We start from the raw sequence: 22,631 nt of genomic DNA on the forward strand, positions 1-22,631 counted from the left end.
GTGTAGTGCTCAGAAGGCTTCAGGACATTGTTTAAATGAATAACAATGACAATGATAACAAAGTCAGAGCTGAGTTAAGGATATACTTACAGGCAACAATATTTATGTATCGGTTCTTGTGTTTATTGTCTGGGTGATTGGAGCTGTCTGCTGTAATACCTAAATCAACAGTACAGCTCTGCACTTCCTGTAGAAAAATTGTACGTATAACATGTTAACACATATCTTTTCAAGCGAAGTGCTTTAAAATATAATGAAGACAAAACAAACAAAATAATCTATCCAAAAATATGTATTTTTTTACGTTACAACTATTTCTTGGCTAAAAGAAAATGCAGTGAAATAATGCCTTACCTGGTAAAACTCTTTCAGTGTCTAATGAGGGAATGAATGCCAAAAAAGTAAAGAAATCAAATTCCACAGCACACGACAAATGAGAAAAAAAAGTGTTCATATTAGGTTTACAATGGAAAACTATGATCATGCAATAAATACATTTGTCAAATACTAACAAAACAGAATGTTTCAAACAGTTGCATGTAAATCAAAATTTTTAATAATTTGGAACTTTATAAAATTATGTAAAAGGGAAAAAATAACATTTTCAAAAAGGAATGGTAGTATAATAATATAATGAATTTAAAAATGCAGATGAGAAAAACCATATATTTGATGATACATTTTGTCGTATTAGTCAGATTTGCTAAAATCAAAATATAAGGTTATTCGACCACGATAGCACTATTTGAAACTCTGAATTAGTGATACATTTTCTTGTTTATTTTGCATAATTTAAAAAGAATAAACAGCTTCCTGTTAGGTGGTTTGTAACTGACTTAGAGCTATCAAAATATTAAAAAATCTCTGAAATCTTTTTATCATATAGTCAACGTCATTTTGAAACAAAAATTTAGATAGCATTACTTTCTACATATTTAATTAGTAGACCTCTTTTTAACTTAAACTTCAATGGGTACAGAAAAATTACTTCTGTCAATTATCTTCTAAAATGAATTAAAATCCTTTTCAGAGATGTTTTCTAACTAAATAGATTAGTTTGGAATTAGCAATTATTTAATATTAAGATAATTATATAAAAACCTTATAATTTTTGAGGAAGTATGTAACCCAAATATGAAACTGATTCATCAGCAAATGGCCCAGCTTCTCTCTAAATAAGCTTTTGAGGCCTCTTTTGCAGCAAATAATTCTGATTCTACATTAAAAAACAATTTAATATATGAACCACTTAAAAGGTATAGCATTATTAGTTATTAAGCTAATTATTAAGTTAATGAAGTTTTCTTGAATCAGAATGGAGTTAAGAGCAATGGAATTAAGAAAGCACTTTCTGAGGTTATTTTATTAATTTAATTATTGCAAACAGCTTAATAATATTCAAAATGATTTTATAGTTGTGGAAACTATGTTTGCCTTTGCACATATGCTAACAGCAGCTCTATTATAAATTGTCTATTTTTTTCTTAAGATTTTTAACATTTGGAAGATTAGACCCATCTTTGACATATTCTTCCTCTTCCAATTATGATTTTGTTTGATATGAGCCTGATAGTTTCTCTGAGTTAGCATCGCACTACCCAGTAACCTTTATTATGGTAAGAAAAAATAATTTGATGTTTTAAATGTGTAATTCTCTATATTACTTCACTTTACTTAGCCATTACATCACACTGCTTTCTTATGCAATGTAGCTGTGACTTAGATCTCTTTTAAGATTAAATGAATTGGCTTCTTTTTTTAATTTAGTGAAATGATATCACATTTCACTTCTATTTCTTTTGATTTCTGAAAGCTTCCTAATCTATGACCTTAAAAATACTTTTTTGGTGTGACTCCTGGGATGCAGCTGTGGGGTGCAATGGAAAGAGTGGAACACATTCTGATTGGGATCAAAGCTCAAAGTGCTTCAAAGATCACAGAGTGTTTGGAGGTCAGGGGGAGACAGAAAAGTAATGTGATACTTTCTAGAGGGAAGGGGTAAGAGGGAGGGCTGAAGATAGATTCCTAGCTTGCTGGAATGGAAAAGATATGAGTTTTAAAATCATAAACCTAGGTTTAAATCCCAGCTCTACTATTTATTAGTTGAGTGAAGGTTGAATGTAGAATCACCTACTACAATGACCAGCATATTATAGGGAGTACGCAATAATGGTAACTTTTATTTTTTGGGGTTATTATTGTTAACTCTGGGCTTATGGCACCCTATTTTGAAAAACCTTCTAAACTGATAGCTAGTGGGCCATGATGAATTTGTAATAAATCTCTCTGCCCCTTACAGTTAAGTGTGTTTTAAGGGGTATTACTAGAAAAATTTTCACTGGTTATAAAGTTTACATTTTCTTATAAATGTATATTTTCTTGAGAAGATGGGATTTTACCTTGTATAATATTTATTATACCTGTATAATAAATGCTTCTGCATTTATACTGGTGTAATACTTTCAAGATTTTGTAAGTACTTTGTATAAAGAGTTTGTATGTAGATTGGCTGAAAATCATGAAATTTAGTAGTTTAGTGTAATTAATGTAATTTAGAAAATTAAAAGGCATTAGTATTACTAATTCAGATTATCTAAAACAGAATTCTGGAATTCTGTATTTTGTGGATGAATATTAACAATGTTTTTAATTTTCAACTAGTACAACATGGCTTTTAAAATGGAAAAACAATTTTCTAAATCGTATGATAAACATAACACATCTTCTACACACGTAAGTGATTACAGAACTAATACTTTTACTAGAAATGAAAATGGTTTCAATGTCATTAGGTCAAGAAATAGTCTACTGCTGAATTTTTTAAATTTACTATTTTCCATATTACTTAAAATAGACATATTAAAATCATACCTCAAATTCTTCAGTAAACCCACTACTTGCATGTAAGTCTGCAACATGCTTTGGAAAGTGCTTTATTGGAATTGCTCCAACTTCATCTACATGAATAGAAAAAAAAATTAGGTTGGAAAGGATAATTCGACTTAAATGAACATGTCTCTCATTTCTAAAGATTTAAAAAGCGCTTTTTCTAAAACAACTTCAAAGTTTAATGATTCTTATAATCCTGACTGAATCTCAGTATTTGATGAAAGTAAGCAACGATGACAAATTTTCTTTATATTTACTGCATTTTAGAATTCTGATCTGATCAGGAATCTTTTTTTCCTCTCAGACTCTAAAGAGAAAAGAATTATAAATACTACCAAAGCCTCACTTATCAATGGACTGCATCTTTTTATGGGTAATTTTCTTTAGCATGAGTGAGAGCTGCATGTAAATTCTGGAAAAAAATGCAGAAATAATATACTTTCAATTTTACCATGGCCTAAACATAATATATAGCACAATTTCAGTTTTATAAAATTGTATAGTTTAATGTCTTACAGTTAAATAGTCAGATTTTTACATTCAAAACATTTTTTCCTTCATTTATAAATAATAGAGAACGTTTATATTCAGACTATTCATTAACGATAATGTCAAAAACCTTTGGGACTTTTAATCTTGTAATATTTCAAGAATTCTAACTTGAAAATATGCTATGTAAACAAAGTCACTGGATCTGTTAATTAATTGTGAAGGGGCCGAATTATTTCAACTGGCTCTATTTTATTTTTCCTGGAAAAACTTTCTTAGATTAAACATATTACTAGTTCACAGTATGCAATTTCACAAGTGATTTCTCTGACAAGGAAACATCAAACACATTTCACTAGAAACAGTTATTTACATCAACAGATGTTCAGTATCTAGGCCATTTAATATTTTTAAGCTTCAGTGACAAAGAATTTGTTGATTTTAAAAAAAGTAAAATCCATCTGTTCTTTCAGATGAGTGTACCTGAATACTAAAATTGAATTAGCCAGTTAAGCTTAAGAAATACTAGACAAAGGTGTAACTTCACCTTCACACCCACAGAAGGATCTCGCCTGGAAGAAGCTTTTATAATTAGATAAGGAAACAAAATAATTTGTCACGTCTAATTCATTGGTTCTTCTACTAAAGATTGTTCAAACCCATTGATATAATCTTGTACAGGTAACCTCTTTCACAAGTAAACTAACTTCTTTTTATTTACAGTTGTTATTTTGGTATTTTCTTTTATAAATTGGTTTGCATGTTAGCAAGATCAACACATCTTTTTATATTATGATTTTTCATGAAAGTTTGCATATTTGGGTTATCAGGGGTGCATTTTTGAGAGCTGAGCAGATGAACAGAGGAGATGACCTTGATCACTATTTGGGGAGTAGAACAGGGATTCTGAATTTCCTGGACAAGGTCTTAATTTTGCATTATTTTATTCATTGTTAATAATAAATGATTCTGGACTTTGGGTAATATTATGGTTAATTTGCACACCCATGCTGAAGGGGTATGTAGAAGTATGTTTGAAAGTAGAGGGAAGCAAAAGGCAACAGATATCTGAGAACTGTGAGCCTCAAAATTCTAAATATGTTAATGAGAAATTATGCTGTGCTAAAATAAACACACAGAATTTTAATGTAAACTGGAAAAACACAAATAAAACAGTGGTTGTTAAAGACAGAGTTGATGAAAGAGGAAAAAAAAGCCAAATATTTCTGATTCCTATGCCTGTTGAAAATTACAAAGAAACTGCTTCTCTATTTTTTCTTCTGAGATTTCAGAAGATGACGTCATGTAGAACTTGGGCCTTTAGCAATAACACATCTTGTACTAGACAATTTAAAAAGAGGCTTTGGTAAAATGGCCATGTAGATGAATTTTTTTGTTTGTTTTCCCTGATTTGATGACTCTCTACATCCTTAACTCATCCTCTATCCTCCGGTGCTTCTTCCATAGTCCATACATTTCTAGACAATTCCTTTTTGGTTATCACATTCATTCTGAAATGTTATTCAATGTTAATTAAATAAGTGTCTGTGAACTTATAGTGCCTTAATCAAAATGACACCGGCTGATTTCTGCATATTGTTAACCAGGTAAGTTCTGATAAAAAAGTTAGTATTTTCTCCAATATTTTAACTGTTTGACACTTTGACATGAAGTATTTCAGGCAACTATACATTCTTTGTACTCATGTTTTTCCTCTACCCTAATCATTTTATAGTTTTTTTCCTAATGTAGTTAAAAAATCTTTTCTCACATAAACTCGGATGATCAGAAAGAAACTAAACTTTGTCTCCATTTTTGTTATCTTGTCCTCTCCACCCTACTGCATTGATTTAGTCTGCTTTTGCTGTTTAGGTTTCCATTAAAGTAATTGAAATGACTGAAAGTCAGCATTATTCTTAACTGATATTTTATTGCTACAATTTTTTATGTTCTTTAACATATTACATCTGAACAATTATAAATTATTTTGCTACATCATCTGTATAATTAAGAATGTGTGAAATTATGAGAACAAGGTTTACACCTGGGTGCCTGACATGTGAGGTAACAAATATTTTGGGCAACACCAATATTTACTAATGTGGATTACAGCCATTTGCAAAGAACTCTCATAAGGATGAATCTTCCAACATTGTGCTTCTCATTCAATATTTGCCAGCTACTCACGGTCACACTTTAAGCTATTACCTGAAATTGGAAAGACAGGTGTTGGAGGTGTGGATATCACTCGAGGGGAAGTACTGTCCTCTAAATAAAAGTGTGCAGTCTGGAAGCATTTCCTGGAAAGGAAAGAAAGCAATTTATACTACTGGCTGCCATGGATAATAAGACAACTTCTGAACTGCTTGAAAATTATGACAGAAGTCTCCAGAATTAAAATGTAAGTGGAAACCTATAACTCTTTTATAAAATACAGGTATTAAAAATATTTGTGGCCTCCAAATTATCTCAGTTATACCTTTACCAGATGCAGAAGAGCAAGCAGATAACAGACATGCTGAAAGCAGAGACAGCATTTAAAATAGTTGGTACTAAGTTGTACTTTATGAGATAGGACACCTCATATAGTTACTCTTCTACGGCTGCTATATATACCAGCATATCCTGCCACCTTGGAAAGGACCAGAGTGAAAAAGAAAGTGTGTCCAAAGCTATTTTTTGAGTCAGTATTTCAGTGGCCAGGCTCTTCTGAGCATATTCAGGTGCTAGCAAAAGGCAGCAATCTACCACTATGTAGAAATGAAATTCTGCAGTGGTAACATTTTGATGAAAAAAAGAGACAGATTTACACGGTAAGAATAATGCAATAATGACAGAACAAAGTGAAAAAATAATGAGCATATAACCAAAAACAGTGGTGATTTTCTTCCCAATAGATGCTGGCCTTGCTGATGAGGGTTTTGAGAATAAATACATTTGGAATCAACAATATGACCTACAATGTCACCGGAATCTATTTTCATTCAGATAATAAGAGTAACATCTGTTAAGAGCACACTACAAACTATTGCAAAGAGCAAAAAACCAACTGCTGCTAAAAACTAATGCAAATCATCCTTATTTAAAAATTTAGATGATAATTAAAACTGCTAATGGCACTCTTTGATATGGGTCACTTAATTTACTTGAAATATTATTCATAAGTGGTTAAGTTTAAATAGAAATATCCATTTGGGTAAAAATGCCAATCTTGTTTTCTATTTATAAGCTTCAAGCTACAAGATATTTATCCTAATGAACTTTAACATAACATTTCTTCTTATATGACACACCTAAATTGTGATATTTTTTCAGTAACAAATTCCCTGCCTAAAATTCTTCAATGGTTTCCCACTGGAATTAGAATGATATTCAATTATTTCAGCAAAGACTAGAAGAGCCTCTGTGACCTGGCCTCCCTCCTACTTCAGCAGTCTCATCTCCTACAACTCCTTCCCTCACCCACCAGGCTCTAGTCCACACTGATCTTCTTCTCCCTCAAAGAGGCCCTGTCAATACCATCTCAGGGCCTTGGTTCTTGCCGTTCCCTCTGGCCAACCATCCTCCTTCACATTACTTTTGTAATTGGCTACTCCCTCTCAGAGTTCTCTGACATAATAGCTAAAAGTACCGCCTAGCCCACCAGGTCACTGTTCTTTGCCCTTTTGCTCACTTTATGGCACTTATTTATTATGTATTTGTTTACTTGTCTTACACGTTTTCAGCTGGTTTTCCCTTATCGGAATGTAAGCTCCACAAAGGCAAAGTACTTTGTCTTAATCACTGCAGTGTTAGTCCTCAGTGCTAAGAACAGTATTGGGCATGTTGTAGGTGCTCCAAAATATATGTTCAATGAATTCACTGCTATAAGTCAGTGTAGCATAAAGTTACATAATTTCTAACCTTAATTTTACAAGGAAAAAATCCAAAAGCAATGAGGTGCATAGCTTGGCATAAGCCTTTGATAATCAAACCTGTGAGAACATAGGTAACTGAGAGGACCTAAGGCTGTCTTCAAAAGAGAACAGGCAGTATGGGAAGATGAGTGGATGTAGAATCAAGTGTTGAAGGGATCCTGAGCTGGGTTCATATCCTGGGAAGTGGAGAGAGTGGCAGACTCATGAGGGATGGAGGGGTGAGGGCCACAGGTCTCAGGAGAAAGAAACTATCCTATCAGAAGTCCACATGAGCGCAGCTGAAACCATACTGGAGCAGAAACTAGAGGGAAAGTTTGGCTTCTTTGTGCAACCACAGATGTAGCATATTCTGACACATTGATACAAAAACACAGGGGTTGATACTTGCTTTTAAGGTCACGGCATTAAAATCTCTTTGATGCCTCTAAAATATGGTTATGGAAGCCAGTAAAAGGAATTCTATTTATTTTTCAATGAATCTAAAAGTTACAAAATGCTTTAAGAGACTTAGTACAATATCACAACTAATATAAGAGTCCTTCCAACAACATCTTTAACATATAAAGAAGGTCCGGTTTGAATATATTCAGTGACAAGAAGCTCACTTCTTTATGAACAATCTTTAGTTGTTAGATATTTCTTTCTTATACTAACTTGAAACTCATTCCCTTCTAAGTACCTCCAAATGGTACAAAAGAGGAGGTCTTCTTGTTCCACTGTTATGCTTTTTACTAGTGAAATCTGTTCTTGTATAAAGCCAAAAAATCTATCTCCTTATTATTTTGACACACTGGCTCTAGCACTTTACAGATTTTTAGATTGCGGTATCTATGATCTTTCAATATGTAAACCCTACCTACCCATGGTCCTTGCCATTTTTGATGTTTATACTCCAATAACACTGTACAGTTGTAGATCACTAAACATACCTTGTTCTGTCCTAACTCAGTATTTCTCTTCCCTGCTTTAAACATGGGTTTCCTTCTGACTAAAATGTCTCAGTCACTGATGTGCTAGGCAAATACTGTCTTCCTTAAAAATAGCTCAGTGGTGTCTTCCTTGTGAAATAGCCTCGAGTTTCTCAAGCAGACTCTCACACTCCAGTTTCTCTGCTTCCATTGCACTCAACACAAACTTCCATTCACACTCACCTGTATAAAGATTGTTTTGAAATATTCACTTAACTAATCCAAGGATGACCCTTATATCCTGGACATTATTCTCTGTTATTTTAAATATTTTAATAATCGGTTGTTAAAATAATTATTTTGCAATATATTTGTTTTCTGCCTATATCCTCATTACATTTTGTTTAAAAAAATGGATCCATGTCTTTTGATTTATGTAAATCCAACTTTTAATACAGTGCCAGGAGTATAATAGTGATTAAATGTTGAATGATTAGATGAGGCAAGTCAATCCCACCAACCATAAATTTTTCAGCTGCATCCTAAATTCTCTTGCCTACCTGAGCCTCAAATGGGATAACTTAAATTCTCAAAACACTTGGGAGAAAGAGGCAGAATATATAGCTAGAGAAAGATAGATGATGGAGGGATAGATAGATGGATGAATAGATGGATAGATGGATAGACAGAGAATGTGTCTGAGAGAATGGGAAGAAGGCAGTGTCTCAGAACAGAAAAGGTATATTAAAACATGCTGGTACTGAGGTTTACATGTTGCTCATGTTCATTATAGTATCTGGGTTAATACCAACTCTATTCTTTTCAGCTATGTAATGAAATATTTGTTGGTTTTTTAAAAAATAAATGGTCCAATAATGTTACTTGCTTTAACTAGTAACAAAAGAACCTATAAGTCATACCAAAAAGCTTATAACTGGGAAAATGAAAATAGTACAGAATAAATTCTGGATGAAGGGCATCTGTACATTGCTTAGGTATAATTTATAGTGCAACCTTACCTAGGAGGTGACATTCTACTTAAAAGGCAGCATGGTACTGGGAGGCCTCCATTCTGGGTTGGTAGCTACTCTCAATGACTCACAAATTTAAGTTTTAGATCAAGAGAGAATTTGTAATGTTTTTCTTCCCACTTCCCCCAGCCAAAACAATGTGTCTATGGAAAGTTCTTTTCTCTACTGATTTTGATGGAATACTGTTTTGTTGAATACATCTTTGGTGTTTTTTATATTCTAACTATTAAAAAACCTCTTAAAGATTTACCCTTTGTTATCTTTAAAGAGAACTTTTTGAAAATCTTCCTTATTGAAGTAATTTTGCATCTTAGAAACAACTTGGCTCATGTAAATTATACCTTAAAACATCTGGAAAATAATTTCAAGGCATATTATTTAATATATGACTAGATTCAATATCTATAGTCCATCTGTTCTGTATAAGCAGTGAATGTCTTCACGTCTATGTGCTAAGTGTTGATAACTATGTCTCCTGCTAATTATCACTCAGCCATGATGAAAAAAGTGATGACTGTTTTAAACTTGTAGACATAGGTCCTATCAATCAATGTTAATCTGATTATTTAATTTACACCTTTTCATCACAGTAAGTATTTAGAATTAAAAGCTAGAAATGTGTAATTATTATTCTATTTTTTAGATCCTTATATAAATATGAAACAATATTCATCATGCTGCATTCATCACAGAAACCCTAAAGGTCTGACTAAATTTTAAAGATGATTTAGTGAACATTTCTACCAAATGGTAAAAAGGGAAAATGAATCCCTAAGTGGGTAAGTGACATGCCCAAGCCCATATAGCAAATGCCAGGCTCTACTGGAAAAGGGACCCAGATTTTATCACCTCTAATTTGTTCTTTCTTCCTTTCTCTCAAGGTTTACATGAAACATAGGGGACCACTTTGAGTTAGGTAAATTAGACAAAAGAGAGGATTGATTTTTTTTCCCTAAAACAATTAGGTTAGAAAAATGTTTAAATATATAAACTTGGAAAAACTTGTAAGGGCCATGTCACCTTTAGGACTCTTGTTGGCATGCTAGTGGATTTTTAACCCTTTCCACAGGCTGGAGTTTCCTGAAGGTCTAAAACGTTTTCACATTGGCTAGTGAAATCATATTATTTACAAATGCATTTACTCTGGAATTTGGAGAATTCACACAAACCTTGAACAATGCACTAACATTAGCATTTTGTAATTTAGCAAATGATATCCCTACTGTATTACTGATGTAAAAAATTAAGTGTTGAAGTGATTGAACTTCAAATGGTTGTGACTAAGACAGATATATTAAATTTTGAAATGGGTAGGTGTAACAAATCTTATCAGAACATTTGATAGATATACAATACATACATAAAATCATCAGAGTGCTCATTTTTAAACTAATGCACTCTGTATTCAAGGTACATAAAATATTATTTGTGAAGAAAGAGAAACACCTTACTGGTGAAGGTCAAATTAATATTATCCAATTTGTAATTTTATTTTTTTTCTCTGCATAATACAGATGGGATGACCCATTATTAATAGAAGATAAAAACCACTCCAGATTTTAATTTTCCATGAAACATCAAATTATAGTGAATAAGACTTAATTTTAAAATTTGTAGTTATTTCAATCTTATAACTATAAACCATCTGGCATCTTTATTGGAATTTTATTCTAATACTCCTTACTATGAAGTGGAATTTGCTATTTTTCCATCTTATTTTAAATTAGTACAATCACAATTCCCATTAACTTCAAAAATTGGTTGGTAAAATCAGATTAGACATAAACCAGTGATCTAAATCAACATATGAATGTTGGTAAGGAGTTGGGCTAACAAGCTCAGTGGGGAGAAGGGACAAAAGTAATATGAATTCTTGTGGAGCAAACATTAATGGATTATATACTGTGTTCATGGTACTCTACTAAGCATGGAATCTTCTGTAAAAAGAGTCATTGGCAATTACAGAAATGACCGAAGAAAGCAGCTTCGTTTGCATCACGTTATGGACAAAATAGACTTCTAATCCATGGTAGGTAACAAAAGCATGAACTGTTCTCCACAGTCTGCAGTTGGCTGTGTTATGTAAAGGAAGTCAGGTATAAAATACAGTTGGCCATAAAAACAGTCTTCCTTAGTCAAACCATGCACAACAAGATGCAACGGCATGCTGTAGGCCTCACTGTCTCAGACCCACTCTGCTCACTCCTGCTTCCCGTCCTTCCATCTTATTGTGCCCCTTCCTGGAATGGCCTTCTCCTCTCTCTCCACTTTGTGAATCCTATCCTACTCAAGTGCTACATTTCACATTTAACTTGCTCATTCTGGCCTATTAAGATCCTTGGTTCTCTGACCACAAAGGAAACAAAATTCTCTTTTAAAACAAAAGTTCATTACTATATTATTCGCAGTGGCCAAGACATGAAAACAACTGAAGTGTCCTTCGATAGATGATTGGATAAAGAAGATGTGAGACAAATATACAATGGAATATTACTCAGCCATAAGAAAAGATGAAATACTGCCATTTGCGACAACATGGACAGATCTTGAAAATAAGCTAAGTGAAATAAGTCAGATGAAAAAAATTGAGAACCGTATGATTTCACTCATATGTGGGATATAAAACTGAAAACAATGAATGAACTAGACAAACAAACAAAAACTCAGAGACAAAGAAAACAATACGGTGGTTAGCACAGGGAAAGAGGGGTGGGGAGGTAGGAAAAAAAGGTAAAGGGGTCAAATATATGGTGATGGAAGATTTGACTTTGGGTGGTGAGCATACAATGCAATATATAGATGATGTATTATAGAATCGTACACTTGAAACTGTATCATTTTAGTCACCAATGTCACCTCAATTTAATAAAACTTAAAAAAACAAAAAGTATCAAAAGTACTGAGCTATGCCCTTTCTTAGTTTACAGATATGATTTCTTATATCATCAAAAAGTCCTTGTTTTCCAACAGACACAGTTATAATAGTTATAGTGACTTATATTGTTCCCCTAGGAAACCTACTAATTTGCTGTGTATTTGTCCTGATATAGGATGGGAAGTTTATTATGGGTACAATTCTTCTTGTCCTTTAAAGATTTTAGTAGGTTATTGATAAGAGTGAAGCTGAATTTCATCCTCAAGGCAAATTATAATAAATTTTTAAATTCTATGCATTTAAAAATAGTTGTTAACTTATTTTCTAATTATATTCATATTTTAATTGCTTGACTTTTTACTTTGTATATAATTATCATTTTGTTATTAGTATGCAGTTGATATGCATCTTGTACAAAATCTAATGTTATTTAAAAACTATTTTTTACTACATAAAAAATTACATTTTCCTAAATAATAACTTTTGAAATTATAACAGCTGGAGCATTTAAACTAAGAAGTTTAGATTTATGTTAAATGCTATGATAACTGAATATTAATTAGAAATATGAAAGTGCAACTGTCAAAATACTGTATTATATTAACTGAAGCCAAAGGTCTTCCATTTTACTTTTAATTGTTTGAAGTATGAAGAACAATCAAATCTTTTATTATTATTATGCCTCTGGATTCAAAAATTCACCTTATCCATAGTTACCTGGATAAATTAATGGTAGCTTTCAAATAAAAGGAATTTTAAATATGCTTTAAAAAGATTTCAGATAAAAAATAGCCAAGATCTGAGCTTTATGAAATACATTTCAAAAACAAACACTCAACTTACCTCCAGTAGATGAGAATACCCACAAGAACCACTAGACAGATAAAAGTCAGGGCTGACACGATCACAAGGGGTATAACTGCCTTCTTCTCGGATTCCAACCCCTCAGCTAGACCAATACGAGACTCATGGCTACTATTACTGGCCTCTGTAGTCAGAGAAAATGGAGACAGTTGATATTTAAACTCAAAGAAAAGTTACATTTTCAACCGAATAATATCAACCTTCATTGCTGTTGCTTACCTTTAAAATTTTGACTCTATGATGCAAAGAATGTCTATGATTATAAATCGATTTAAATAAAATAAAGTTTAAAAAGTAAGGCAGCCTATCAGAGCTTAAGAACTATAACATCCTAACAGGCATTGGCACCCACGTAAGGGTGGCATGGCAGGAAGTGAGCATAAAACTGCCTTGAAAAGATTATTGAAATGGAAATGGAAGTATTAAAATAAGAAAACCACCTAGATTTTAAATAAAATGATCAGAAAAAAAACAATGCTACTTACTGAATCACATATATAATCTTGATTTCCCAAAATCAATTTTAAAGAAATTATTTTTAATCCTCCAATTAGGTAAATAATTAGAACCAGTTAATAGTTTTATGAAGAATCTTACATTATCTCCTTACATTAAGATAACCCTTCAATTTAGCATACTATTTAAAAATTTAAATGTAGGTTGCCTTTAAAATGTTATTTTGAATGCCCTTCTTATCAACTGTTTTTCTCTATCAAAAATGAAAATACTATTGAATGTTATTTGAAGGACTACTTAGATCTAACAAATTCTTTTTAAATATGAAAGGGTAAACTATAAAAAGGGTTAAGTTCTGTCCTTGGGTTAGTTTGAAAAGATGGCAAATGTCTATTTTTGTGATTATACAGGTATGTTATTGTTCTAGCACTTTTAAAATCACTGTCACTGGAGCTATTCTTCCAAGCTGTTAAAAACAGTTTCAGCACCTCAGGGTGTGGGTGGCCAGTTACCATCCTTCTCTTCTACTTTGAGTTGTGTGCAGTAGGAAATTGAGATGATTGAACATTAGAACTATTCTACCACATTGATATACTAACTCCGTTACAAAGTGTCAGTGTCATCATCCTGTCTACCTGTAGAAGTTTTGAAAAAACTAAATTTAAATTCTCAAGGAGAGTCTCTACATCGCTTCTTATACAAATGGCACATTTGGTACTGTTATACTATCTTACTATTAGTGATACGAAACAAGGGATTCAATTTAATTTTAAATATTTATGAATAAGAAATTTGAGAGTAACAAATTCATAAACATATCATTAAAATGTATCTAATGCAGAGAATTTAAGATTTAAAATGATAGCTTCCTTCTGTAACTGAAGGATGCAAAAAAGGCCAATAATTTAATCTACTCATGCATATCAAAGGAATATAAAGACACCCAAACTTCCCAAGATGTTTGTTCTTATAATTATGAGTGCATGTGCTAGAAAAGAAGTGGAATTCAAAGGTGTGACTAAAAATTGTAAAACTGTATAAAAAGTGGAAATATTGTAAGCCAACTGACCCCTGAACTCTAGTTAATATTCTTGTGAGTGAAGCCCAAGTTTACTTTCTATCATGTTAATCATGTGCTCTGGTGATTACGTATTGTGGTGAGAGGCTTATCTAGAAGCCTGAAGAATCTGATGGTGAATGAACTGAAAATTTCCTTGTGAAGTTTACAAAAGCAACTTGTCTCATACATGATTGTCTTCACATTTTTTCTATTGTAGCTATTGCATAAATCAAAAGTCTGTGGGTAATAAATTAAATAATACATTTAGCAAATTCCCTGGTACCTAGTAATTACAAATAGTGGTTAATATTATTGTTTCTATAAGTCATTCTTGAAAGTGGTTCCTAGAATAGTGGCATGGGCATCATCTGGAACTTGTTAAAAATGCAAATTTTGGCCCCAGTCAACCACCTCGAATTTACTGAATCAGAAACTCTGTGGAAATGCCCAGCAATCTGTGTTTTAACACGTCTTCCAGGCAATATTGGTTCATGTTAAAGTTTGAGAACTGATGATGCACATTAATATACAAAGTAAGCTTATATAATTACACAGGTTTTTGATGACCACAAATATTCATAACAATATGTATATAGGTATATATAGATACATACATCTCATTTATATAGATGTATATGCATACATATATGAGATATGTCTGATCATACGTGATATATATGATATACAACATATGAAATGTATAACAAATTATCGTATATATCACACACACTATATACACACACTATCCATACACATGTACACACATATAGTCTTGTATATAGACTTTTCTCATAAGCTCTCTAAGAGGTCTCATTTTAAAATAAACTCAACTGAAGAGTCATAATGATAAATCCATGGTAATTACATATTATGAAACCTAGGTGTTTTATACAAGATGGGATACTACATATCATAAGCTGGCCGCTTTGGATATTATAATGAAGAACAACTAGTTGTATTGATTTTTATATTCATTAGTTGAGACTAAAGTATTTATTTTCATATGGTTCAGTAGGTGTAAATGAATTACTTAAATGATAAGAATCTACTAATAGACAATTAAGAAATAAAGAATTAAGATTAATATTTTAAAATACATTTTCAGAAAAACAGTATAATTTTGGTATTACAAATTAGGCATATATATATATATTTAATTACATATATATATGTATAAATTGTCTTCAATCTTGAAAGCATAATCTCTAAGACACACACATCAACAACACAGGTTTCCAATTTCAGTTCTGTATTAACTCCCTATGACCTGGATCAAGTAATCTAACATCTTTGGGTCTTGGTTTATACAGTCATAAATTGCAGATACTAATATTTGCCTTATATATATTATTTTGAGGAACATGTCTTGTAAGTTATTCTACATTTAAAAATACATAACCAAATTGTAAGTTTTAGAATTAGTCTATGTGCATTTGATAAAGAGGCATATTCATTTATTGTAGAAGATATACTACATATAATTTTTAACAGGTTTTATAGATTTAAAAACAGGCCACAATTTTTACCAAATCTTATTTTATATTTACTTTATTAGTTATTTGATGATGCTGGATTTGTTATATTCATATTGTTTTCTTATCAGTGGGAGAATATACTCTTAATAAATAAATCTAATTAGTGCACTGAAGAGAAATTACTAAGTTTTAGTCAATAATTCTAGTTTTGACATTTTCCTACATATGTAGACTTTCCATAACAGTGTGATTGGGCAAGAACATCTGGATGGTGTCATTCACCAGTAAGAGAGAAAAATAGATGGAGTCCTGATATTTTCCTTTAAAATAAAGCTAATAAAATTTTTTTAATAAAACAAGTACTATAATTGGAGCCAGATAACAATTCATACATATGGCAATACTAGTGAATATGGTGACCTATGGGTTTGTTATTTATTCTTACATATCAGAGTTTAAGTTTTTAAACTGGAATGCAGTGTTAAATAGTAGTAAATTAGAATACTTAGAAAAACTTCTTTATCAAAATGCACAAACTTTTAATTGCTGCTGTACTGAAAGAAAAATATACAATCGATTCAAGAGATAAAAATAACCAAAGAGAGAAAATATCCTAATGAGATTGGTGTTTATGTTGTGGATTATAAATATCCACTTTTATGCAATAATAGTGCAGAATATTACTTTAGCCTGTCTTTTAACTTATTGTTAAGATTGAAATATTTTCATTGTTAATTCAAAAAAATGTCTTAAAATTTAATAAAAGCGAATTATAAAATTCTTATAATCAATTCAGTGAGATTACCTAGTAGTTCATATGCTTAATGCTATTTAATTTCCCTTTTCTTCTCACAGGCATTTAAACATCTGTATTATATCTGGTGTAACTAATCAGCTCTAGGAAACATCTGGCCAATAAACTAATTTGCATAAAATACAATTATAAGTGAAATGCATTTCTACAGAAAATGTTCTAGTGTTTTACATATTGTCAAACAATACCTATATATACACTGCATATTAATGCCCATTATTTAACTTCTTAGGAAGGTTTGTAACAGCAAGCACAAAGCAGAATGTGTTTTGTTAGTGTACACTGCCCTCTTTAGGCAATGTTAAGGTAATCAAAGAAAGAATTTAAAAAAATTAAAATCTTGTTTTAAAAAAAATCTTACTGTTAACTCCTAAAATTTTTTCCAAGCTAATGTGAATGTGCCAATTATGTAATTCCTTTCATGCGGTGGGTCAGAGAAAGGTGCTTATATCATATTACTATCAGAATTTATAATTCATTTTATAATTCGATAGAATTAATTTACAACTTATTTTAGAATATGCGTAAATATGAAAATTAAAATCATCTAAAAAGAGCACGTCCCAAACTATTATTTAAAAAGCAATATACTAAAAATATATTGTGCACACGTAATTGCTCCCACATAGGCATCCTGTAGAATATGATAAATTGACAATAAGTAAAAACTGCTTTATCTGTTTTGGAGAGAATTAAGGACCAAAACAAAACAAAAACAGACTCATAGATTAGGAGAACAAACTGATGGTTGCCAGAGGGGAGGAGAATGGGGAGATGGATGAAAAAGCTGAAGGGGGTTAAGAAGGACAACCTTCTAGTCATAAAATAAATAAGGCACAAGGATGTACAACACAGAGAATAGAGTCAATAATATCATAACGACTTTGCAGGGCGATATATGGTGAACAGATTTATCGTGGTGATTATATCGTAAAGTATATAAATGATGAATCACTATGTTGGACACCTGAAACTAATACAATGTGGTATGCCAACAATACCTTAATAAGAAAAATTTTAAAAACATATTGAGTATTCATTTGAGTAATGAATAAAATTACCCTTTAAAAAAGGTCAATTGATTTGATGTTTTGATTAAAAAAATAATGTGCCATTTTATTAAATTTCTATCATTCCATGATTTTTCTACTTTTTGAGAAAGAAAACCACCACACCTCAATCTATCCCTTTGATTCATAACTAACCTGCCTCTGCAATGTTGAACATTTCTGAGTGCCCGCTAGTGACAGTCGGTGTTGAGGACTGTGGGGATCCAGGAGTTATTTCTGAGTCACCTGCTTCCAGGGCCCCATCAACATCTCTTTCATTAACACCTGGAAAACTGAAATCTGTGGAAGTCTCATTATCGTTAAGGCTATCTGAGGTACTTTGCCCTGATCCACTCTCTTCATCACTTGTAAGAACTGCCCATGCTTTAGATTCTGGGGTGAAAGGAAGCAGGGCATTACCAGTCTGAACGTCATTATCCTGTTTTCCATCATTGTGCTTTTGAGGGAGCACATTTGTTGGTGGTGATTTATCAGGACTGCTGTCCATATCGGTCTGACTGCCTGAGGTCACATCTGTGACTTTATTTTCTTCTTCGGATTTATCAGATAGTGAATATGGGATTGGGTTATTCTGATCCACAAGACTGTTTTCCTGGGAGTCCGAATCATTCATCACCTTTTCCTGTAATTCTCTATAGGAGGAGCATGACATACACTTATTTATGGATAAGCCATCTCTATCTCTGTCATTATCATCATCATCATCATAATCATCGATATCACCATCGTCACCACCACCCACTGACTCAGTGTTGGATCTGGCACTGTGAGTCAACTCAGAAGTTGTTTTAGATGGAAATGGCAACTTGGCTGTGGTAACAGAACCATCTCTGTTGGGAGAAACAGCTGTAAAGGAAACATACACATTTCCTAAAGAAACAGCACGCTCAGCAGTTACAAGTGTATCAGAAACAACTGTTGGAATACCAGCAAATACCTCATCAGTAAGAGAACCCCTGGTGGGAGTGAAAACGTCATCAGAATATGTAAGCTTATTTATAAGTGTATTTGGTAGAACATCAATCGATAAAACAGGAGTAGCAAATGCATGCCTTCCTTTGGGCGGGGAGGCACGGTTAATCCCCAAGTCGGCAGTTTGGAGCAACTCATCATTACTGTACAGCGAAGGTGCCACTTGCTGGGAACTTTCGCTTTTAAGCAAAACTGGTTCAAAATATTTCTTATTTGCATAAGAAATGGTTAAACCTTGAGGTGAAGCAGTGGGCATATTAGAAGCAGGCGGTATATCAAAAACTGGTACAGATGTAGAGTGCAGTATGTTTTCGCTTGAAGCAGAATTTGATATCATGAGATGCAATACTGTAGGGCTAATTTGATCAATCTTGGGGGTTTCAACCAATTTTGGATCACTAGGCACAGCTGGAAGAGCAGTTTTAAGCAATGTGTCAACATCAGAAGCCTGAAAGGAAGGTTGTAGCAACACTTCAGTATTAAAAGCAGCAGAGACCTCGTAAAATAAGAGTTGAGTTGAAGGAGATAACATTTCACTAGAAGCAGGGTCAGAGGCTGCTGGCTCTGAGTTTGCACTAAGCACAAGTTTAAGAGAAGTATCGCCAAATGCTTGAGATAGAGCATGTGCAGATTGAACTGAAAAGTTATTTTCTGGAACTTGACTAATCTCATGATCAAAAACCTTAGTGGCAGTATGAGCAAGAGAGTCTAGAAGTACACTCTTTGTGCTAGAAATGGAAACGGGGGATTCTTGTAAAGATGCATTCAACTTATTTACGTTATTGTACAGGTCAGGCGTGACTGTGCTTTCGGAATGGTAAACCATCTCACTGAAAGGAGAAATTTGCAGTTCAGTCAGATTTCCATCTATTATGTCACTTTTAGAAAGTGGCTTATCACCACCACTAAACACAGATGTCGTATATGTAAATTCAGCTACAGAAACGGGTGAAGAAATGTTAAGGGCTGTCAGGCCACCTGTGTCAGGTAAAATAAATTCACTATCAGAGGAGGCTCCAGACCACTCGCCATCACCAGAGAGGCCATGAGTAGGCTGCAGCCATGATGCAGTTGGGGTCATTAACGAAGACTTAGGCATCGGTACGTGGCCAGGGCTGCTAAGTAAGGAACCGTGATGAGATACATCAACAGAATCATGCACAGGTATTGCAGAACTGGAAGGAGCAGTGAAGAGGTGTTGGGAGCCCTCGGTATTAGGTAAGGCACAAGAAGATTCGGACCCTGAAGAACTCGCATGCATCATGACATCACTGCTGGATGGCTCAACTTGAGAAAACATACGTGTTTTATAAAGGACACCAGATTCACTACCACCAAATTCCAATGTCTCTGAAGCAGCATGAGTAGTGGTCTGATGTGACACCACATCAGAATATCGAGCAAGGCTGGGCTCTAATGGTAAATCACCCCCAGCCACTGGCAGAGATGCATGCAGGGACACCTGATCACTCTCAACAGCTGATGTAACTTGTGGAAGGATTTGAGAAACTGTATACAGATGGCGAAACCATTCACTACTGAAGGAAGCAGAGGAAAATGGAAGCAAAGGTGCACCGTCATAGGAAGACAAGATGGACTCAAATGACACATCGACACTGGGAAATACAGGCGCAGCATGCAAGGCCGAACCACTACTTGAAGCAGCAGGGGTAGTGTTGAGGATCTGATTGTCAAGCAACAAAGGGGTGGCTAGAGGAAAGACTTCACTACTGGAGGAAGGCTGAAGAGGTGTCTCACCATTGTATACAGGTTGAGTTGTCTGCGAGTGTATCAGGTTGATGGTGGAAACCGAATCGTGTTTCCCGGAGGATGGAGTAAAAGCATGAGGTGTTACCTCAGTTGGGACGTAGGCAAAGGAAGAATACTGTGGCATTTCCGTATCTGTGACCAAGGGGCCCGGAGAAGAGGACTCGGTTGTCTTCTCAGATTCATCAATATGTATCTTGGTGTAATTAGTCTGGGGAAAGCTCTCTCTACCTGATTTGACATCTGCTTGTGTCACATCTGTAGAACTAGGAAACCACACTTTTCCATCAATGGAAGGATCCTTTAGAGAGTCTTCCAAACCTGATGAGACTGAATCTTCTGAAGCATTTCTTGTAGATTCTGGTATAAGGACATCATATGTGATTGCCTCCGGGTTTTCTGAAGAAAATACGTACCCATGGGATATGTTCTCAGAGATGGGTGGCACAGCAGTATTTGCAGGACTGGAGCCCGAAGAATCATCAGCTCCCGTATCAAGCTTGAAATTGGTCAATAAACTCTCTTCCTCACCAATATCAGTAGATACCTCCTGAGATTCCATTATAGAAACCGTATTTAAAGATTCCATAGTCCAAGACAAGTTCATCTGTGGATATCTGAGAACAGTTCTAGAGCCGTCATTGAAAGAGGCTGACGTGCCTTCTAGTCTGTGAGGTGGCGGTTTGGTCACAGTCTGTGAAGTCAAAGGAACATCTTTTCCTGGGGCTAATTTAGTGATTGGTTGGGAAGTGGAATCCAGAGATGTACTGGGAATATCACCCTTTCCAGAGAATTCAGTTCCTCTTGTTGGGGATCGGTGAGTCTTGGCCTCATTGTATTTAGTCCCTATGCGATTATAGTTTGTCGTGGTGGAAATCTGGGGTTCTTTTCTCCTTATTTGGTTTGTGACACTGTCTCTACCAGGATTCAGAATAGTATCTTCTTCAATGTCTTTTCCTTCTTCTTCCTCCTTTGAAAAGCAAACGAGATTTAATGGAACAAAGGTAAATAAAAGAAAAACGAAATCTCAATATTTTATACTGCATTATACTGTTAATCTTCACTGTGAGATCTTGAGAACTTCTCACAAAGCACCATTTCATAGAAGCCATGCCTCTGTTCTACAATCTTTATCATCCTAGAGACAATAATTAAAATTAAAAATAAAAAACCCTACTTATGGATGTCTTTATTTTAATGCTATGAAATGAAATAATTAAATGGATATCACAGCTTTGAAAGAAAGACACATTATAGTTGTATTTATTATTGGGAGTTGTATTATTATTGGGAGTTATTTAACACAGTATTTATTTTCTTGTTTTTACGTTTCTCTGCTCAGTTCATCAGGCAATGAGCTAAATAGCAATTAGCTTCTTGTAATATAAAATGACAATGAAACAACTTATTTCAAAGACCAAAGTAGTTTCATATTCAGAATATTTTATTGTATATATTCATAATAAATCACAATTTTTTAAGCCATCATAAGAGAAAGAGGTTTTTATTTTTGTTTTAAATACTTTACAGTTAAGACCTTGCCAGACATTTCAAGACAACTTGTCAAAATATGTTCCTAGTATTAGTTATTTAATTTCACATTTCCTTTAAAAACACCATTCAGGTGACCCAGTCTTTCATGAACACTTAGACACGGTAATGGCCCAGGAGTGATCTGGCTAGATGTCAACCAAGACCCCTGTTTTCCGGTTGTTTTGCTGTTCATTTTATATGTCTAATTATATATTCAGAACACTAAATTGCTAAAGGTATCAAGATATTATATTTTTAGTCCACATGAGATGTGATTCTGTCCATTTGTTAGCACTGTCATTTTTCAGATCTTTTAAGGCCATGTCCCTTAAAATATGAAAAAAGTGACTGAGTATAAATTAGTCATTGAGAACATGACCAGTATCAGCAAAAAGCAGCTGAATCATAAAGCACGTGTGATCATGTGTATCATACACATGGGAATCTTCATCGTATCATACACATGGGAAACTTCATCGTATGAAACACAAGCTTTCAAGCTTAATGACTG

At 33.5% G+C, this 22,631-nt stretch overlaps 1 protein-coding gene across 4 annotated transcripts in view; it reads right to left on the minus strand.

Moving 5' to 3' along the window:
- The window catches only part of PTPRZ1 (protein tyrosine phosphatase receptor type Z1), a 162,564-nt gene that overhangs the window by 19,898 nt on the left and 120,035 nt on the right, over positions 1-22,631 (minus strand). The window contains exons 12-17 of one of the 4 annotated variants that reach the window (XM_039860686.1): positions 17,984-21,557; positions 12,953-13,097; positions 5,587-5,678; positions 2,872-2,957; positions 355-375; positions 91-187 (exon numbers count right to left, since the gene is read on the minus strand). In XM_039860686.1, the coding sequence (XP_039716620.1) occupies positions 91-187; positions 355-375; positions 2,872-2,957; positions 5,587-5,678; positions 12,953-13,097; positions 17,984-21,557 (4,015 nt within the window). The remainder of the gene's footprint in view (positions 1-90; positions 188-354; positions 376-2,871; positions 2,958-5,586; positions 5,679-12,952; positions 13,098-17,983; positions 21,558-22,631) is intronic. The other 3 variants (XM_039860688.1, XM_039860689.1, XM_039860687.1) reach the window with 3 other exon arrangements.

The sequence above is a fragment of the Pteropus medius genome, unplaced genomic scaffold (assembly GCF_902729225.1).
Source record: "Pteropus medius unplaced genomic scaffold, Ma_sr-lr_union100, whole genome shotgun sequence".
Taxonomy (NCBI): domain Eukaryota; kingdom Metazoa; phylum Chordata; class Mammalia; order Chiroptera; family Pteropodidae; genus Pteropus; species Pteropus medius.